The sequence below is a fragment of the Hippoglossus stenolepis genome, chromosome 3, assembly GCF_022539355.2.
Source record: "Hippoglossus stenolepis isolate QCI-W04-F060 chromosome 3, HSTE1.2, whole genome shotgun sequence".
NCBI lineage: Eukaryota > Metazoa > Chordata > Actinopteri > Pleuronectiformes > Pleuronectidae > Hippoglossus > Hippoglossus stenolepis.
In genome coordinates, this window is record NC_061485.1 from 17,790,343 (window position 1) to 17,808,601 (window position 18,259).

The 18,259-nt window shown below is 37.6% G+C and overlaps 1 protein-coding gene across 2 annotated transcripts; it reads left to right on the plus strand.

The window, feature by feature from the left end:
• The first annotated feature begins 1,060 nt into the window (after positions 1-1,060).
• Positions 1,061-18,002, plus strand: LOC118105348 (natural resistance-associated macrophage protein 2). Of its 2 annotated transcripts, XM_035153015.2 has the most exons (18): positions 1,061-1,246; positions 5,687-5,766; positions 6,167-6,333; positions 7,149-7,285; positions 7,461-7,580; positions 7,888-8,007; positions 8,222-8,328; positions 8,457-8,527; positions 8,627-8,694; positions 8,799-8,954; positions 9,091-9,249; positions 9,399-9,485; positions 9,930-10,049; positions 10,196-10,345; positions 10,510-10,583; positions 10,866-11,019; positions 11,109-11,162; positions 15,413-18,002. In XM_035153015.2, the coding sequence occupies exons 3-18, from the start codon at positions 6,300-6,302 to the stop codon at positions 15,488-15,490; spliced, it is 1,689 nt and encodes a 562-aa protein (XP_035008906.1). In that variant the 5' UTR covers positions 1,061-1,246; positions 5,687-5,766; positions 6,167-6,299; the 3' UTR covers positions 15,491-18,002. The 2 variants fall into 2 exon arrangements, with proteins under 2 accessions (XP_035008906.1, XP_035008905.1); XM_035153014.2 differs by lacking the exon at positions 6,167-6,333.
• Positions 18,003-18,259: the final 257 nt, after the last annotated feature.

Here is an 18,259-nt window from a genome sequence, read left to right on the forward strand (position 1 = left end):
GATCTGAACAGAAACAAGAGTGTTTTTGACCTGAACAGATCTATTAGTCTGTATGTAGGGACAGTGATAGCACCACCCACTGCCAAAAGGAGGTAAGCCTCGTTTTACAACTTTAATTGATTTACATTATATTTTTACTGTGTGGACTGCACTTGATGGCATGTAAACCCTAACCCTAACCCGTAATGCACAATTTTTGGGGCGTGGTCCGGTGTCCCTGGCGACTGCATCAGGTCCCCAGTTCGCAAGTGCTCAGGCCGCTCAGTGCTGCTTTGTAGCCCTAGTTTGTATTGTTCTTTTCAAAATATAAGTATGAGTTTACATTGTTTTGATAATGTGCTCATTAAATAAATATAGTATTAACTAATAAAAACAAAACAATTCATACTATTAGATAATTACACAGTAGTGAAAACATCAGTAGGATTACTTTGTATTCAATTACTGCAAATAGATCCCTTTCAACTAAATCTTACACACTGAACCTTTAAAGGAAACATAGTTAACATGGTCCTGGTATGAATAAAAACTTAAATAACCGAATAAGTGCAGTTACATCTACTCAGGTACTGTGTTTATGTACTTGAGATGCTCAACTTTACATTTCATGCTTTTACACTCAACAACAATTCTAATCAATGTTTTATTAGTTTATTTCAAAATAAAGAATTTTACATACAAAACATATATGAGCAAATAAAATAAGATACATTTTCCAGTGATGGAATTGTTCAAAGTGCCCCACAAAAGGATCAAACAGCCGTAAAATGTATTCAAAATCTAAATAAATGAATATATAAATAAAATTAAAAGACAGAAATAAAAATTCACAGCGATGAAAGCTTTTAGAAAAACTTCACAATACCATTTTTCTGTACTGAGTATTTGTATACGTGTTTATTCTTTAAAATACATTTTACTGAGTTTTACAGTTTCACAGGTTATCCCCATCACACAGAGTATTCTCCCTGGGTTTAGCCTGACAGGCTTTGTGCCCTGTGCGCCTGACAAACCTCCTCAGCGGAATAAAGACTCATACTAACTCTTGCCCAATCAGAAGAGCGCAGGACCAGTGCGCGTGCGCAGAGGATGTTGCTCGCACACATACGACTTTGTCAGAATTTAGCGTCGCTAACGTGCTACTTCCTGAGCTAACTCCGGGTTCACACGCGTGTTTCCAGTTTAGAAGCAGCTGGAACCGTGAAAACTCAGCGTGTTACCAAACTCTCCAATAACGTAAACCAAGGTAGGAGCGTTTTCACACTTTAATGAGGGCGGCGGCGGCGGCGGCGGCAGACACACACACACAGCTAACATGGCATGGGAACTGGTTAGCTTGATGGGAACTCACAGTGATAACGTTAAGGTTATTTTATTTTTTGAAGGTGATGGTACCAGCGGCTCTGGTTCATTCATGTTTAACTTACATGGTTAATGTGCGCGTGGGCTCTGGTGTCTTTCTAGCTCAGCTGTACCCAGTGGACAAGTGACCAGGACGAGAGGTCAAGCCTCTGTTTTCTAATCTGAAGTCTGATCAGATCATAACGACCACTCACTCTGAGACTTTATCAATTACACTGACTCTTTCACTATCACCAGAGGGACGTGTAGCAGGGGCTGTGCTGCTCTCAGACTGTATTCACACAATACAGCGGTGTGTTGGACTGGAACCCGAGAGCAAGATGTTGTGTTAAAGCTCTAAGACAGATGTTCATCCAGACATCCCTAAAATAATGAATGAATTAAGTTTGGATTATTAACAGGATTATTGTTTTCCTGTTTCCTTATCAGTGTGAATGCCAATCCAGGGTTTGCCTCACCTTCTTCAACTCTTACACATCTCTCCAATCACCTGGAAATGTTCTAGTTAGATTGTTACGTCATCATTATATAGGTGTCGAAGCTCACCTTATACACAGTGGAGTCGGACAATATCACAGACACAACATGTTGTCAAGTGAACTTGGGGTTAAAAGTTTCTTGACAGTGTACCAGCCACTTTCGTAGTCTCTTCACTGTAATGAGCTAGATCACGAGAAATGATGTCATGTTTCACAGTGACTGGTAGAAAAGGCAAACATCAGACTCGTAGGTGTGACAATATTCTTCCATACTGAGATCACTCAATTTCTTAAAGCAAAAGCAGAACAAGGGTTTCTGAAAAATGATTATCTCCTTCCAAAGTGCTAGGACAAGAAAAGGCTGCTTTGAGTGTCTGAACACTTGTGACTGTGTTATCAACAGATATTTTATTAATCTATTAATTTGTACGTTTTCTTTTTTAAGTATTCTCTGGTTATGGCTTCTTAGATGTGGGGATTTGCTGTTTATCATTGGACAGCTTTGTTTTGGACAGCTTTAATCAGTTCATAGAGTAACTAGTAGTGGAGTGGAGATAGTGGAGAAATTAATTTGCAAATTGATCAATAAAAAAAAATGCTAAGAGCAGCCCGACTGATAACAAACTGTTATCGCAGTTTGAAAGACATGTTGTTCTTACTGTTCTTTTCTTACTTCATGCATCTTATAATTAAGTGATACTGTGTGGGGAACTCCCACTCAGCAAGGGTAGTATTGCTACATAAATACAAACTTCTCCTGTGTCTCGTAGTCCCTAGTTCAAGTCAAAATTTGCTCACTGCCTATGTTAAGTAATGAAATCAGTATATGTGATGCAAGAGAATTAAGTTTACACAGTGATGTTTGGTGCATACTGTAATGTAAAATATCTACATGCCTAATTGGATAATATGTATTCATTTATAACCACCTCTCTATAACCACTTTGAGTATTTGTGACTTGTTAACTTTGTAATGGCTGTCTCTAGTCACAGGCACAGCTCGACTAAACATGAAGTCAGTTGTAAACAGAGGGACTGATGTAATAAATATGTATTTGACACCTTTAGTCAGTCCCATTATGAAGGAAAAGTTGCTGTTCCATAAACATTTGCTATGAATCTCAGAAAGCTCATGAACACAAGGTAAACGTGAATTCATTAGTCTGCTGCTAGTGAGGTGTGGCCGTGCTTTCAATGGGCCAAGAGCCAAGTGCCTGATCATTAGATTTCTTGGTTGGTGGCATCAGCGACAACTCATTGTTTTACCCTCATGACAGCTGATTGTCCGTTGGGTTGAACTAGAGCTGTGTTGGTGTGAGTTATGTCAAAAGTGACGTTAGAAACTGCAGCTGAGGTTAATAAGAAGATTAAATATAAAATTGCTATGATTTTTCTTCTGTTTGGCATTGCTTCGTTTTGATATTTCTTTCCCATGGAGAATAAAAGCCTGTAATAATTCGATGGGGTGTAACATCAGTGATCATATGTCAGTTTGGGAGTTGTCGTAGATGCACAGTAGTGATTGTAAAATCTGTTCTGTGCAGATTAGGCCTCTATGGTGTTGTTTGAGGCCAAGGTTCTTTGGGAGAAGTTAGATGGATGACTATGACATGTCTTTAGTTGGTTTACTTTTAAATTTAGATCCACAACCTTGACCAGCAAAAGTTTGGTAACATCAAAATGAATCATGTAATTGATCCCATAAGTTGGTGTTTTTTTAAAAGAACATCATATAGCTGCTGTTATAAGAACATTATTGATTCAAAATGATCAACCTCTTTGCTACAGACTTTTTCAGTCACAAACATGTGGGTGCCCATGGAATTCGAAAGGATTAGTGCTGCTGACACATTAAAAGACAGTTGCACAATCCAGGACTGGACTCAAGGTCACACCAGGACCAATATAAAACATTCAGTATGTTTTACATTGATCCTAATGTGACAGATAAGAACAAGTGGATGAGTACAAATAAGGCCAAAGAATTTGTCTTGTGTTGATACATTTGCTTTGTCTTATTGGAGTAATGCTACATTAGGTTAATGAAAAGGCACTTGACTGATGTGTTTAGTTTTGTGTGAAAAAAGAAAGCAGCATAATGCATGTAGACCGCTTCAACCAAATTCTAAGACAAAGGCAGTGAACTGAAAATCAAAAATATCTGCACACTGAAATCTGCCTTCTAGCTCCAATCAGGCAAACATATACTTTGAGAATATGATCAGACTTGGGTCACATGACTCGATCAGCAACATCAAATCACCCGAAAAGTGTGATACTGTTATTATTATTGTTATGTCATGCCTGCTTCTTAGAATTATATAATAATGCATTTTTCAGACATCAACATTTTCGCTAAATTGGGTCTGGGCATTTTCCGGAGTTTGTCTTTCACATATGAACAACACAGCTGGGGATTGTGCTGGACAGATGTGTTCACAACAACAGGAAAATATCCCCAAAATTCAGGCAAGGTGTAGTGCAGGACATGACATATACATTCTGCTGCAGAAAACATATTTCTTTTGTTTAAAGCACATCGACACTAGCGTCGGGCGTTATCGTCAAAAGCTCTCGAATCTCATAGTCTTTACCAAGTTGACATCTTCATCAGCCTTTTCTACATATATGACAACTTTCTTCATCAGTGTTACAAACGCCATCAACTCGCTTCATTTTCCAGAGATTTTTCTGCTGTACTCTAACATGGGCTACCTCTGACATTTTTAACTGAGAAAGCTGGCAGAAAAGTTCCAGAAGATGTCCGGAGCAACTGACTTGCGTTTTCACATACAGCCCCTCAGGAAAACTTCAGGAACATGTCTGGTATTGCGGTGCATTTATTGTATATATCTGAAAGCAGCATAACTGAGCATGACTGCTGCGGCCACATACAGATGCAGAAAACTCAAGGGTCCTGCAGCCAAAATACCTGATCCAGCAATTTAATAAGGCCGTCAACATGCTAAAAATCAAATTTACTGCTAAATCTGCCCTATGAATTAAGTTTTAGAATTGTTTCTCATTTAGATACTTTTGGTCTTTAGTTTTTTTTAAAGGAGAAATAATTGGAGCAACAATGTGTCTAACCTAGGATTGAAAAAACAAGAAAGTACTTTTATTTTGATGGTCTCATTAGGAAAGGCCGTTCTCCCAAGCAGTAAACCTCATGTCCGGTGGAAATTTATTTTGACATTATTTTTCTGTGGTAAAATAAGAAACGACAAATTTTTTTGGTAACAAATCTATTCATCAAGGTCCATTGATTTTTAATCAATTGCTGCTATTGAGAAAACTTTCAAACAACCGGTCACATTGATAGTGGTTTTATCTCTGAGCACATGACGTGGCATTGTGACCTTGACTGTCGGGGAGGGCTGCTCTGTCTGCTGCCTCCACCCGTCTTAGGCGTCACATGACAACAGAGTCGTACTTCAGACGAGCCTCATACCGCCTCAGAGAACATGGTGTCCTCTCTGTGAAACTGAACTTTTCTTTGTTAAGAAAAAACTGTTAAGTAGAGTTTGTGAGGAGTGTTGTAAAAATGGTGGGAGTAGTGGAAGTGAAACTCTGTTTCCTGTTCTCAGTCAGCATTCTTGTTGTTGATGTTGCTCATTCATTTTTATGACATGTGATTTTATGTTATTTTTAATATAACGGAAAAGGAGAACAAAATAATGCACCATCATTGAAGTAGCTCACTCTTGGTGTGGTTGTCAGATTAATAGCTGTTAGTTTTAGAGACTAAAGCATCACTAAGGTAGCATGATAATTACTATTTACTCCTGAACAGTCATGTGCTTCAGGCTCATTCAGGTTGTGTAACCACTGTTGTCTTTTTGCAGGGGGACTGATATCCATCCCTCAATTTCCCAGGGATCCCTCAGCCAGATGAAGGCCGAGCAGGATGGAGACATCCTCGAAGGTAACTGCCTCAGATAACAGAAACATGACCATCGCCTTATAAACACACCTGCTGTGCTGTCTATCATTAAACTCTGGCCAGGCATCAGTGTGCATGCTTATAACAATACTTTACAGTACATTTTAACTAACAGCATTACTGTTTAACTTTTTAAAACTCTAAATAAAGGGAGATCTATTTTATTTATTCCTGATGCTTGAATATTTAGTTTGGATTACAAACTGTGTTATTGTTTAAAAGCTTGAATGCTGTTAATTCTCATAGGTATGACCTTTATTGCTGCTCATGTGATGCTGTGGGATTTGTTATAGGGTAAAGGGCAGGCCGGAGATTTTTTTTTCTCCAGGGGTTGTGTTATTTTGGACAATCCCAAGCTGTCATCACTTCTCTCTCCTGGCAGGTCATTTGTAGAGACATGATGTCAGAATGTTGTGACATCTATTGAGAGAAAAAAGCACGATAAAGGCTGATTCATATCAAAGCAGGGACACTATTAGAGAGCAGTGGACTTTGGAACCAGCAGTGAGCTGCAGATGGCGCGAGAAAGGAAGGAAAGGTCCAAACTCAGTGAGTTGTACAGGACGTCTACAGCTTAAGGACTCATAGTAATTATTTAGTCAACGATGTTAAACAGTAATTACAGATTGGATTCCACGTGAGGTTTTAGTTTTGTTTATATTCACTGATGTTTCCCTTCATTGTTTTCTCGGTCATTGAGGTTAAGAATAATGTCCTAATTACATGTTATTACTGAACAACTAAACACATGTAATTTAAAGTCATACTCTAAATCACTTTGGTAGAATTTTTGAAATTAATGTATAAAGTGATTTTAGCTTATCATTGATTAGATATTTCATATGGTCATTCAACTTTAACAAATCTCTTAATTTTAAAGTGTATGTAGTCTGTTTAATAAACCTCCTGGACCCCAGATGAGTCTCACATACTCTGGCTCAAGCATTTTCCTGAGTGGAGATTGATCAAAGCTGTGTTTTGTGCTTTTCAAAAAAAGATTGAAATGTCTGGATTTAATCTTTTTAGCAGAGCAGTTCTGTGCAGATCTGCTGTATTTCTCTCTTTAGAAGTTAATATATGTAAAAACAAATCCATCGTAGCCATGGCCCACGTTGTGTTTTTGCTGCTTAAATGATACTGAATGCATTAAACATTAAATAAACGGTGAGTAATTTTCAGCTTTGAGTTTTAATAGTACCAGTTAGGCTGGTATGTGATAATAAGGTTCAAAACTACAGATGAGCTCTGCACTCTGAGCGATTTTCTCTAAAAGAACCTCAAATAGTGAGATGGATTTGGGAGATGGAATGTTTTTTTATCTTATCACAAACTGCAATTTGTTTTTTATTCTGTGGTTTTGTTAGAGGACTCCCCTCAGGATGATGGAAACGAGACGAACCAGTACAGCTCCATCTCTCCTCCTGCCTCACCTGTGGCCCAGGAAGAGCCCTTCACGACATACTTTGAAGACAAGGTGCCAATTCCTGAGAGCGCCAACCAGGTACTGACAATGACTGTTTCATGTTTTATAAGCAGCAAAATTAACCTCTTTGCTCCTGTTGGAGAAATAAGAATTGGTTAGATTTTAGGTAAAATATGGACTTGGATCTATTAAATTATATTGTTCAAATTGCAACATCAGTTAGAAAAATACAATTGTGTTGTCTTTCGTCCAGATCTTCAGTTTCCGTAAACTCTGGGCCTTCACTGGACCAGGGTTTTTGATGAGTATCGCTTACTTGGATCCAGGGAACATTGAGTCTGACCTGCAGTCTGGAGCTAAAGCCGGCTTCAAGGTGAGAAATCAAAAGAAGACTGCTGCCATGGCTCAGTAGTTTACATTGCTGGTCATAGTTATGGATTGTAAAAGACAGAAAATCTACAACCATAAGTTTGAACTATAATGAAGGCAAATGATTTGCTTGTTTTCAAATTTTTCTTTCTTTCTATTTTTGTTATCTGAACAAAAGCATCATTGCCATCATTATCAATGCCATCAGCTTATTTTCTGAAAAAGGAAAAAAAGAAAATGTTACCCACAGGCATCTTTCATTTTAATCTATAAGAAGTTGAAGCATTTTGTTCTGATTTTGTCTTTCTCAGCTTCTATGGGTGCTCCTGTTAGCCACCATTATCGGGCTGCTGCTGCAGAGGTTAGCTGCACGCCTCGGGGTCGTAACAGGGATGCACCTGGCTGAAGTCTGCAACCGCCAGTATCCTACAGTGAGCTTCACACATTTACCTTCTGTGTATACATACACTTTTATTTTGCCAGAGGTTATATTTGTATTTGTCAACATGAGTGCTGCATTATTGATTTCATACTCTTAGATATTGTTGAATTACTACCTCTGTGAACTAGAGAGGTACCCTAATGTTGAATAACTAATTTTATTTGCTAAATTCTGATTATATCTTAAATAATTTGCTTTTTCAGGTTCCTCGGATCCTCCTTTGGTTGATGGTCGAATTGGCCATTATTGGCTCAGACATGCAGGAGGTCATCGGCTGTGCCATCGCTCTCAACCTCCTCTCTGTGGGCAGGTAACATCTTTTTTTTCGTACTTATCCTTGAAGTGGTTGCAAATAATTTCCCATTTTTTCCCCATTAATGATGATACTGATACTGAAAATACTGAAGAAAAATGCAATTTGCTATTTTTCTCCTCCAGGATCCCACTGTGGGGAGGAGTCCTCATCACCATCACAGACACATTTGTCTTCCTCTTTCTTGACAAATATGGTATGTGTTTTTCTCCTATAGATATACAACCACTAGCTTCCAGTCGGTGCTTGAAATATTGTGCATCTCAGTGTTGACACAGTTTGTATTTCTTCGTAGGCCTGAGGAAACTGGAGGCTTTTTTTGGCTTTCTTATCACTGTAATGGCTATTAGCTTTGGTTACGAGGTATGGTTCCCTTACGTTTGAAATGTGATTGAAGTCACATCTCACACATTTTTACAGAGACGTTCATTACACCCTGACATATTTAACTTTTTGCCTGTCTTTAGTATGTTGTGGCAGCGCCAGACCAAGTGCAGCTGCTGAAGGGGATGTTTGTACCGTACTGTGCCGGCTGTGGGCCTTTGCAGCTGGAGCAGGCTGTGGGAATTGTAGGAGCCGTCATCATGCCCCACAACATCTACCTGCACTCGGCGCTGGTCAAGGTTAGAAACACTTGTGATATGAATTAAACCTAAAGGAATCAACAAGTCACAATAATATTAAATGTCATTTAGAAAAAGTATAAATTTAATTGGCTAAAAAATAAACTGTTTTCCTATTTATTCCCTCATATATCAGTCTCGGGAGATTGACCGCAAGAACAAGAAGGATGTAAAAGAAGCCAACAAGTATTTTTTCATCGAGTCAACGGTCGCTCTGTTCATCTCTTTTCTCATCAACGTCTTTGTCGTGGCGGTCTTTGCTGAAGCCTTCTATGATAAGACAAATATCCAAGTGGTGGGTATACACTAAAATGAATTACTCTTTACTAAGCACTGCTGAAGCTTGTGTCTGTCATTCTGCAATACAGTGATGTAAATGTTTTGGGATCAGGGCCATTGACATCAATTTGTTGCTCATTGGATGTTCTTTTTTCCTGGTTGTAGCGTGAACAGTGCAACGCTACCGGCAGTCCTCACGCAGATCTCTTCCCAGCGAACAACAACACATTGGAGGTGGACATCTACAAAGGGGTATGTCAGGGCATAGTGACTGAAACCTTAAAGGTTCAGTGTGTGGAATTTAGTGATATCTAGTGGTGAACTTGCATGTTGCAGCTGAATACCCCGCACCTCACCCTCCCCTTCCAAACATGAAAGAGAACCTGTGGTAGAATTCAGTTATTATAGAATCTCAAAAGGTGTTTAGTTTGTCCTGTCTGGACGACTGTAAAAAACATGGAGGCCTCCATAGAGAGGTCCCACTCGAGATGTAAATATAATGTATTTAAATATAAAGGGCCAATTCTAGGGTGAGGAAACCAACAATTTGTACAATTCAGATGAAACACACTAGTTAAAACATCACTAGGATTATTTTATATTCAATTTCTGCCAATAGATCCCTTTTACCTATATCTTACACACTGGACCTTTAATCATAAGAGAAAACCTAATTCTTTGTTTATGTTTGTTCAGGGAGTGGTCCTGGGCTGTGTCTTTGGCCCTGCGGCTCTCTTCATCTGGGCCATAGGGATCCTGGCAGCTGGACAGAGCTCCACTATGACAGGCACTTACTCTGGGCAGTTTGTCATGGAGGTAGGAATGCCTGTTTGTTGGTAGCTTTACTTTCATTATTGTTTATTTAATTCTAGTCAGGCATTTTAAAGCAGATGGAAATGGGTAAAAAACAAACATTACATCTAGATGTGTATACCTATCCTTGTGTTGTCTGGTTTTCTTAGGGTTTCCTGAACCTGCGATGGTCCCGTTTTGCACGGGTCCTCCTGACCCGCTCCATTGCCATCACGCCAACTCTGCTGGTAGCCATTTTCCAGGACGTTCAGCATCTGACAGGCATGAATGACTTTCTCAACGTGCTTCAAAGCATGCAGGTCAGGTCCAGGCGTCCAGAAACAAGCTCTCAAAATCGAATGTGTAAAAAGCTCTTTATCCTGCTCTTACTCAACCTATAGCCCAGTTTTTTTATACTTATCCTTCTTTTATTGTGTGGAGCATAATCCTGTAAAATATTCACCTCTTTTTTCTTATCCAACAGCTTCCATTTGCTTTGATCCCAATTCTGACTTTCACCAGTCTGACATCCATAATGAACGACTTTGCAAATGGAATGTGAGTGAAATTCTTTCTCTCTTATTTAACTTTACAGATGTTGTCAGATAATTTAGTTGGACTATATATTCAAAACACTCTGTTGACAGTCAGGCCTTTAGTTTTTACGCAAACGAGAGATTTATTCAGTAGTGTAACAGTAAAGACGATGATGCAAGATAATAATAGTTCTGATGAATCATCATATTACATTACATACATACGACATTCTCAGGATCCTGTTATTTTGAGAAAATCCATTATTTCTCAGTGGCTGAATAAGTGCCTGCCTGTTTGCTTTAGGTTCTGGAAGATTTCCGGGGGCATCGTCATCCTGGTGGTTTGTGCAATCAACATGTACTTTGTGGTGGTTTATGTGACAGCGCTGAACAGCGTGCTCCTCTACGTCCTCGCTTCTCTTCTCTCTGTAGCCTATCTGTGCTTCGTAGGCTACCTGGTGAGTTATTAGTGCAGCCATACATTGACTTCCATTTGTTTTCAGACTTACTGTTTCGTGACCTTTCTCTCCTTTGTCGTTGTCTGCAGGTTTGGCACTGTCTGGTTGCTTTGGGGGTTTCCTGCCTGGACTTTAGCAGCAGGGTAAGAAAGCGACCTGCTCTGTTGATAGAGGAGCAGTCAGAGTACGACTCCTAGAGCTGGACAGGACAGTAACCACCAGCATTCCTCTGTCCTATTGGAGACTCTGAGCCCTGTACACAACCAGGACTTTCTCGAGATCACATAGGATCTTGAAAGCACCTTCTCTGCTAATGTCACGTGTTTGCTTCTGTGTTGGACTGGGTATGGAAGTTTGTTGCATTTTAGAAAATTGGATCAAACTTACTAATACCACACCAGCGCAGTATGTTAGATGTGAATAATTTATGCTTGAGTTTACCTCTAATGAATATATGTGCATATTTTGACAAATCAATAATTGTTACAATCCTCGAAGACAACAACTGTTGCTAACTTTGCTGAAAAGTGTTTATACAACAAACAGTATAACTCAATTTCAAATTGCTGTAATTATCAGTATCTTTAAATAACAACTTCCAAACTTTTTCAAAAGTATAATGTCCTAGGATGTGAAGAAATAGCAGCTCAACTTGTGTTACCAAACTGTCCCTGAGAGGATACTTTGCCAACAGTGTTTGTGTTGTCACATACTTAAGCAGTTGTGAGTTGGATGACAGAGTTTTATATGGATGATCCAGTGATTTTAAGACTCCAGCTAACACGAACACATCCTACTTTATGTGAACTAAAACAGGAGCCACAATGTCTGGGACATACTGCTGCAAATCTGTAAAACAAGCTTAAAGTTCGGCTGCCTGTGAAAGGACCATAGACTGTATACAAAGATGGACAACATGAAGGTTTGCCTAGATGCCAGATGGCAGCGTTCGAATCTGGGATGTTTTGGCTTAATTTGTGGATAGTGTGAGGGAGTGGAGATTCACCGTCCATCTTTATATACAGTCTGTGGGGAGTGCCAATAATAAAATGTAGTTTTTACTTTTCATTCAAAAAAAAAAACGTTAAAATAATGCAGTAATATTTTTCAAGTATCTATATTTTTTTATATAACAAAATCTGATCAGACATGTAGCATATCATACACACTGTTTGAAAGAAATCATGTTTGCTGTTGAGTTTATACTGTTACAAACACAGTATCAGCTTAGGGTTATTTTCAGCTCTGTTTCTGTTAAGTAAGAGAGACCTAACTATTTACCTAAAGTAATATTTTCCAGACTCATCCATGACAATGTCTCTGACTAATATTAGCTTCATCAAGTACCTAGCTCTGTGTGAGCCCTCTTACATAGTGTGAACCTGCCAGTGTCCTGGTGGGAGGGGGAGGAGCTGCTGCTTCTGCTACGATTGCCACTCTACCTCAACATCATTCAACTACCTTCTCATCCCTCTAAGCCTCCTTGTAGCTTGTTGTTTAACTCACTGGATTTTGCATGAAGTAATTGAAAAACGCCTAATAATTCAAAGAGAACATAACACTTAATTTCAGGGGTTTAATGCTGTGAGCTGATTCCTGTCTAACATGTCAGAGAAGTTTAAGTAACAAGTTTCAGTATCATGCAGAAGTTGGTTCAATACAAAGTCTGTGAATGAAATATGCCTCCTCAAATGAGTGAAGCTTTATGTGACTACAGCCTCGTCCTCAGAGGCTCTTTTTAGTGCCTAAATAATCAGGATGGCAGCAACTCCGGTTGGTCAACACCCTGACGTGAGCTTATTAGTAAAATTCAATTTATTTAGTAGGAAACTGATCATCAAGACATGTTTTTAACAGTAACAGCAGTTATTTCGTTCCCTCTACTAACAGAGCTTAGGTGTCCAAAGGAAAATAAACAACTTCATCCACCACATTTTTATCCAACATGTCTTTGAAGAACATCAGGATAAAATACATTTTATATTTATAAAGTTAAAATTCCTGAAAGGAAATCACTGCAGCATATTTGTCCTGCTCTGTAAAGAGAAATGAAATAACAACTTTTATGTTTGTCTAAAAATAATGTAAAAATTGTTATAATTATCTTGACAAAGAAGTTCAAAGAAATCCAAGGCTTGTTATATAACCCACAATGACAAGTTTGACTGAGTCTCAACTTAGACTCTGAAAACTGCTCATTTTGTGAATAAAAATAAGACAGAATAAAATTCATTCAGGACAGAAAGTAGACAACTTCAAAGTAGACAATATTTATTGTAATTCTGATGCACTGAATCTATAAATTAAGTTTGTTTCCATTGCTCCACTGATTTATTTAGATCTCCTAATGATTTTTCTAACGTGGTTTTAAGGCAATGAATTTGCTTTGCTTGTTCTCCTTTCTCAACATTGATTTTTAACAAGTTTGCAGGGCAGCAGAACTTCAGGTCAAAATAAAGTTTAAAATATGCCTTGTTTTTCTCAAAAAGTTGGCATATCTAATAAACCAGCGCAAGGGAAACAATAACATGTTTAAGAACATTTGAACATTTCTAATTATATTTTAATACCAGCTGTTATACACCAAGGGCCATCACTTCCTCCCTCAGACTGAAGACATCACATGTTCTGCCATCACAGCCGGGTATCAGTCCATCTAACACGGATAAAGTTAAGCAGCAGCCGTTTAATGTGGAAATGATGTCCTGATCTTCCTATGAGGCAGCAGTTATCAGGTGTCAGAGAGGTGGGGAAGAACCTCACATTGTTGTTTAGTTTTTCCTGTCGGCATTGGACAGACCAATGTGGCTGTTTTATTTTAGTACCAGGATCCTATCAACATACTGAGTTTCTCTGGAATAACATGGGGGGAAGAAAAACTCTAGTTTTTATCTGTGTTACCACCTAATGTATCCAATTCGTTAAAGAAATTTAAAAAAATGATGATATATGCTGTACTAAAGCACCTGACTGAGCCGTATCCAAGTGAGGTGTGTGTATGTGTGTGTGTGTGTATATATATATATATATATATATATATATATATATATATATATATATATATATATATATATATATATATATATATATATATATATATATACACAAACACACAGTAACAGGACAAATGTATGGGTTCAAATTAATACAGTTACAGTAAATGAATCCAATCTAGCTGAGATGACTTGGAGCCATTTGTCTTGCCCCAGTAATCATAGTAAAAATCTCAGGTTCTTTCCAGAAGTTATTGTCCTGTGAAATGTTCACATTAGTGCGTTGGTCCAGGTGCAGCTGCAGGTGGCAGAAATGCATTAATACCTTTCTGACAGGAAAAATGGAAACAACACAGACCGCACACACACATTTGAATTGTTACAGAGAAAACATTAGTGTAGTAAACATCACTACACTGTGTCTCACTCATTTCTGCTCTTGGCATTGAAGGAGTAAGTGTCTGTTCTTTGCTATTGAATGAAAAACACTGTGTCCAAAATAAATGGGGAATAATGGATATATGGACAATTGTTGCCGTCTTCTTTCTGGCTGTCAAAAGAAAAACTTGTGATCTGTATGTTTCATAATTACTGATTTGTGTCAATTTCTTTGACGACATGTTATTGTAATAAATAAACTACACAACCTGATAACTTGCTTTACTGTAAAACCTGCTAACTACAGTACAGAGTAGCTTAACGTTAGTTTAATATTAACATGAACTGTTAAATTGAACTGTGAGAATAATGTAAACTAGAAAAGATGTGTTGGGTTTTAAGGGGTTCCCTACACACTGCTTAAAAAGTAAACCATGTATATATATTTACATTTACAAGGGGTCAAGGGTCAAAATTCCATATTTCTACCTTTATTTAATCAGTGTAGATGGTAGTCCATAGCATGTAGTACAAATGCTCTCTTCCAGGATTTTCCAGGATTAAATGAGGAAAGTAGCATTTTGACCCAAGGTGAGCACCTTTGATTAATCTATAATCAATTCATTATTATGATTTCATCAAATTCAAATTGTGGACCGATTGGATCCTTTTTTTATTTACCTCATCAAAACACAATATTGATTATGTTTTCCTCTTTTAAAGAAGACAGAGCGAGTGATTGAAATGAGCTGCAGTAGCACCACATTTCCACAGGTTATAATAAGCACAATGTGTGTACTTAGCAGGTAGTTTTGAGGTTTTCTTAATTATTTAAGAAATAATCATTGTTTTTTAAATTATTTTCATTAGTTTACATGTTGAATCATTCATTTAAGCTCAAGAATCAGTTTTAATGGCAAAATAGTTTTTCAAATAATTGTTCTCATGAATTAAATGATGTGACTAAATGTTTACAACAATTTCACTCGTAATGACTCCATCTCTTTTTTTCTCTCTTTCAGTTTCAAATGGGACTATCTCGTCACACGGACCTTTACCTACTGAACGAAATGGACTCTGACTCTGTGGGTGAGAGATAGGACGACACAATGTGGCTGGGTGGATGTTTTTTATTCTGGTGCCTGAAGAAAACGGACAGATAACCTGACTGAAGCGTGGGACCACTGGAGCTCGCTCAGTGGAAGTCCATCCTCACCCGGTGCCTGACATATTTTTAAGTGCACTTGTTGTGCGCCCACAGATGTCTAATCCTGTTCACTTCAGTAACAGGTGTGTTCCATCACAAACGTCTCAGCGACAAGTGCAAATGATTTAATATCAAAGCTCCAAAATGAGACATCTCTAAAGAATATGTGGTTCCTGTGACTCAAAAGCCTTTCACATGTTTGGATTTTACAAACTCTCTCCTCAAGCTCCATAACATTGGCTTCTCCAAATCCGTTAACAAGCCAATGAGACTGTGACAGTTGCCAACTAAACACTACAGTGATGAAAAAAACACTTTCCAGTTAGAAATCACACAGAATTTAATCAACTATTCCAAAACATAGAGTTACCACAGTTCGGAGACACAACTGGCTGCCGTGGACCTCCAGTAGTACCTCCAGTAGTAGACATGTTTAATTTTTTTTTTATTTACCTGATGTAACAAATCAAATCTCACATTTTTCCATTGGACACATCCCCAACGTAAGACAACACAGAGGTCCAACACCAAAGCTATATAATGAACGTTTTTGGGGCAAGCAAGCGGCTGCATTTATTCTAATTTATATTCAATTACAATCTTTAGTAAATACATGCAAATATTAGATGAATAAATTCGTATAATTAATATATTGAATATGAACTTACAAAATAGAGAAGGTATATATATATATATACCTGATCAGTCAAACTTTTCCATGTTTTTTATTGTGTAAGACAATGCTAGTTTTATGTCGCTCTCGCTGTCTTACAATGTAATTTGGATATGTTTTATTCAAATTCTCATAATGAAGATGTTCATCTTTGAATTTTAAAGACTTTTTAGAATTTTCAGAGGATTCTGAATGATATTTTCTCCCACTTTGTTGCTGGCAGTTATAATATTTTATATTATCTTATTTAAATTTAGTTTCTTCAATTTCCTTCTCAAATAAGCTTAGGTCAGTTTGTTTTGTTTATTTATGTGTAGTTTATCATTTTTATAAAGTGCTCCTTGGTTTTGTATGTAGTTTTATTATGTTCACTTGAGAATGTTGGGGCATTATTAGAAGCTTGACTTGTTTTTTTATGTTTCTTTTTGATGCAGCCAAATTTGTGCAGAATTATGCTGTATGCAAAAGTGAACTTTTAATAATTTCTATTTTAATTTCTGAACTCGATATGGAGGAGAAAGTTGGCACTGTGGTGCAACAGGTGAGTAACGTTGAAAGGTAAATAAGAGAAGTGATGTGAGGTGTTGTATCACGAGTAGAGGGACGGGTCATGCTCACTGTGTGACTGGGTGCGGCTCGACTCTGTTGCACAATGAGTGTGAGGGGAGTTAACAAACATTAACATGTTTGACAACTGTTAATGTTGAAATGCCGCTTCTTGTGCACTTCAGTTACTGGGTCAATATAGCACTTTGCACAAACAGTGTTACCCTGTGTTAAACTAAATATAAAGAGTAAAAACTGTACACACAAGACACTCGAGAGGAAGACAAAAGTGATGTAAAATAATGACAACAGGATCCGTCATAAAAACCTTAGAGGTTTGATGGATTGTGTTGTTGATAAAACTAAATATTTTCCTTGACCAAATATTGGACTAAACGTGTGTGTCTTCTAATTACTGTGCAGACATCCACACAGTGCCTCCTGTGTTCACCACTGTGCCTCAGTCCAAAACAAACACAAACTAATTCAAGTAATTCCCAAATACTGCACATGGAACAACTTTGAAAAAAAGCGATACTTATTCCATTGGAACGTGTGCTACTGAAATCCAACATTGCTACAAATGAATATTCATACATTTGCATTTGAATTTACATGTCATACCAAACAAAAAACAAATATTGGTGTCACTGATGCAAAAAAATTGTTTTAAACAAATGTAATGACAAATGTCATGGACCAAGGTGTAATTTGGAGCAGAAAAGCTGAAATGTTTAAGCTGTATGATAATATATTTTTAAGAAAAGCTATTAGTAAATGAATTTGGGTGGACTTGCAATGATCAATAAACATCCCCCTGCAGGACACATGCATTTGGTTGAGGAATGGAGTTCATCAGGTGAACATCATTTGACCTCTGACTGATTTATAAAGTTGCTTCCAGTGGAGTCAATTAAAACATTGTAATGACCTCAGTTATTCCATATTTGTAATTGATCACTTCATCATGGATCATCATGTTTTGTAACGAATATTGCCTACATTTTGGAACAGATTGGGATCGTCAGAGACCATTGTCTGATTCCATGTCCAGACAGAAAACTGGTACCGTACTGCTGCACTGTATTGTAAATTAGATTAAATATATTGTTTCTGATTTGATGACATTGTACAGTGTGACACCTCCTGTATTGAGAGCTTATTAAAAGGTGGTTTTCTGATTTTTCTTGCGTATCCATGTCTGTTTTGTTTGAGTAAAAAATTGCTTTTAATTATGTTTTTTTTTCATCGTTTCCAAATCTTTACTGATTTGTCTTTAGTGAGAAAGACGAAAAACAAATGTCGATTATCTCCTGCTCCTCTCCCTCATAACTTAGTCCTCATGTTGATATTTCTCTGTTACTAGAATATGTTTGCCACATCTGAAATATTAGTTTAGTTAGTGAGATTTCTTTTAAATGTCATGTCTTCTTTACTTATACT

What these genes read in the sequence shown, in the direction of transcription:
- LOC118105348 (XM_035153015.2), top strand. Translation starts at nt 6,300, where the DNA reads ATGGCGCGAGAAAGGAAGGAAAGGTCCAAACTCA. An exon ending in CTGGGCAGTTTGTCATGGAG is followed by an intron (nt 10,050 to 10,195) that starts GTAGGAATGCCT and finishes TGGTTTTCTTAG; the next exon opens with GGTTTCCTGAACCTGCGATG. An exon ending in ACGTGCTTCAAAGCATGCAG is followed by an intron (nt 10,346 to 10,509) that starts GTCAGGTCCAGG and finishes CTTATCCAACAG; the next exon opens with CTTCCATTTGCTTTGATCCC.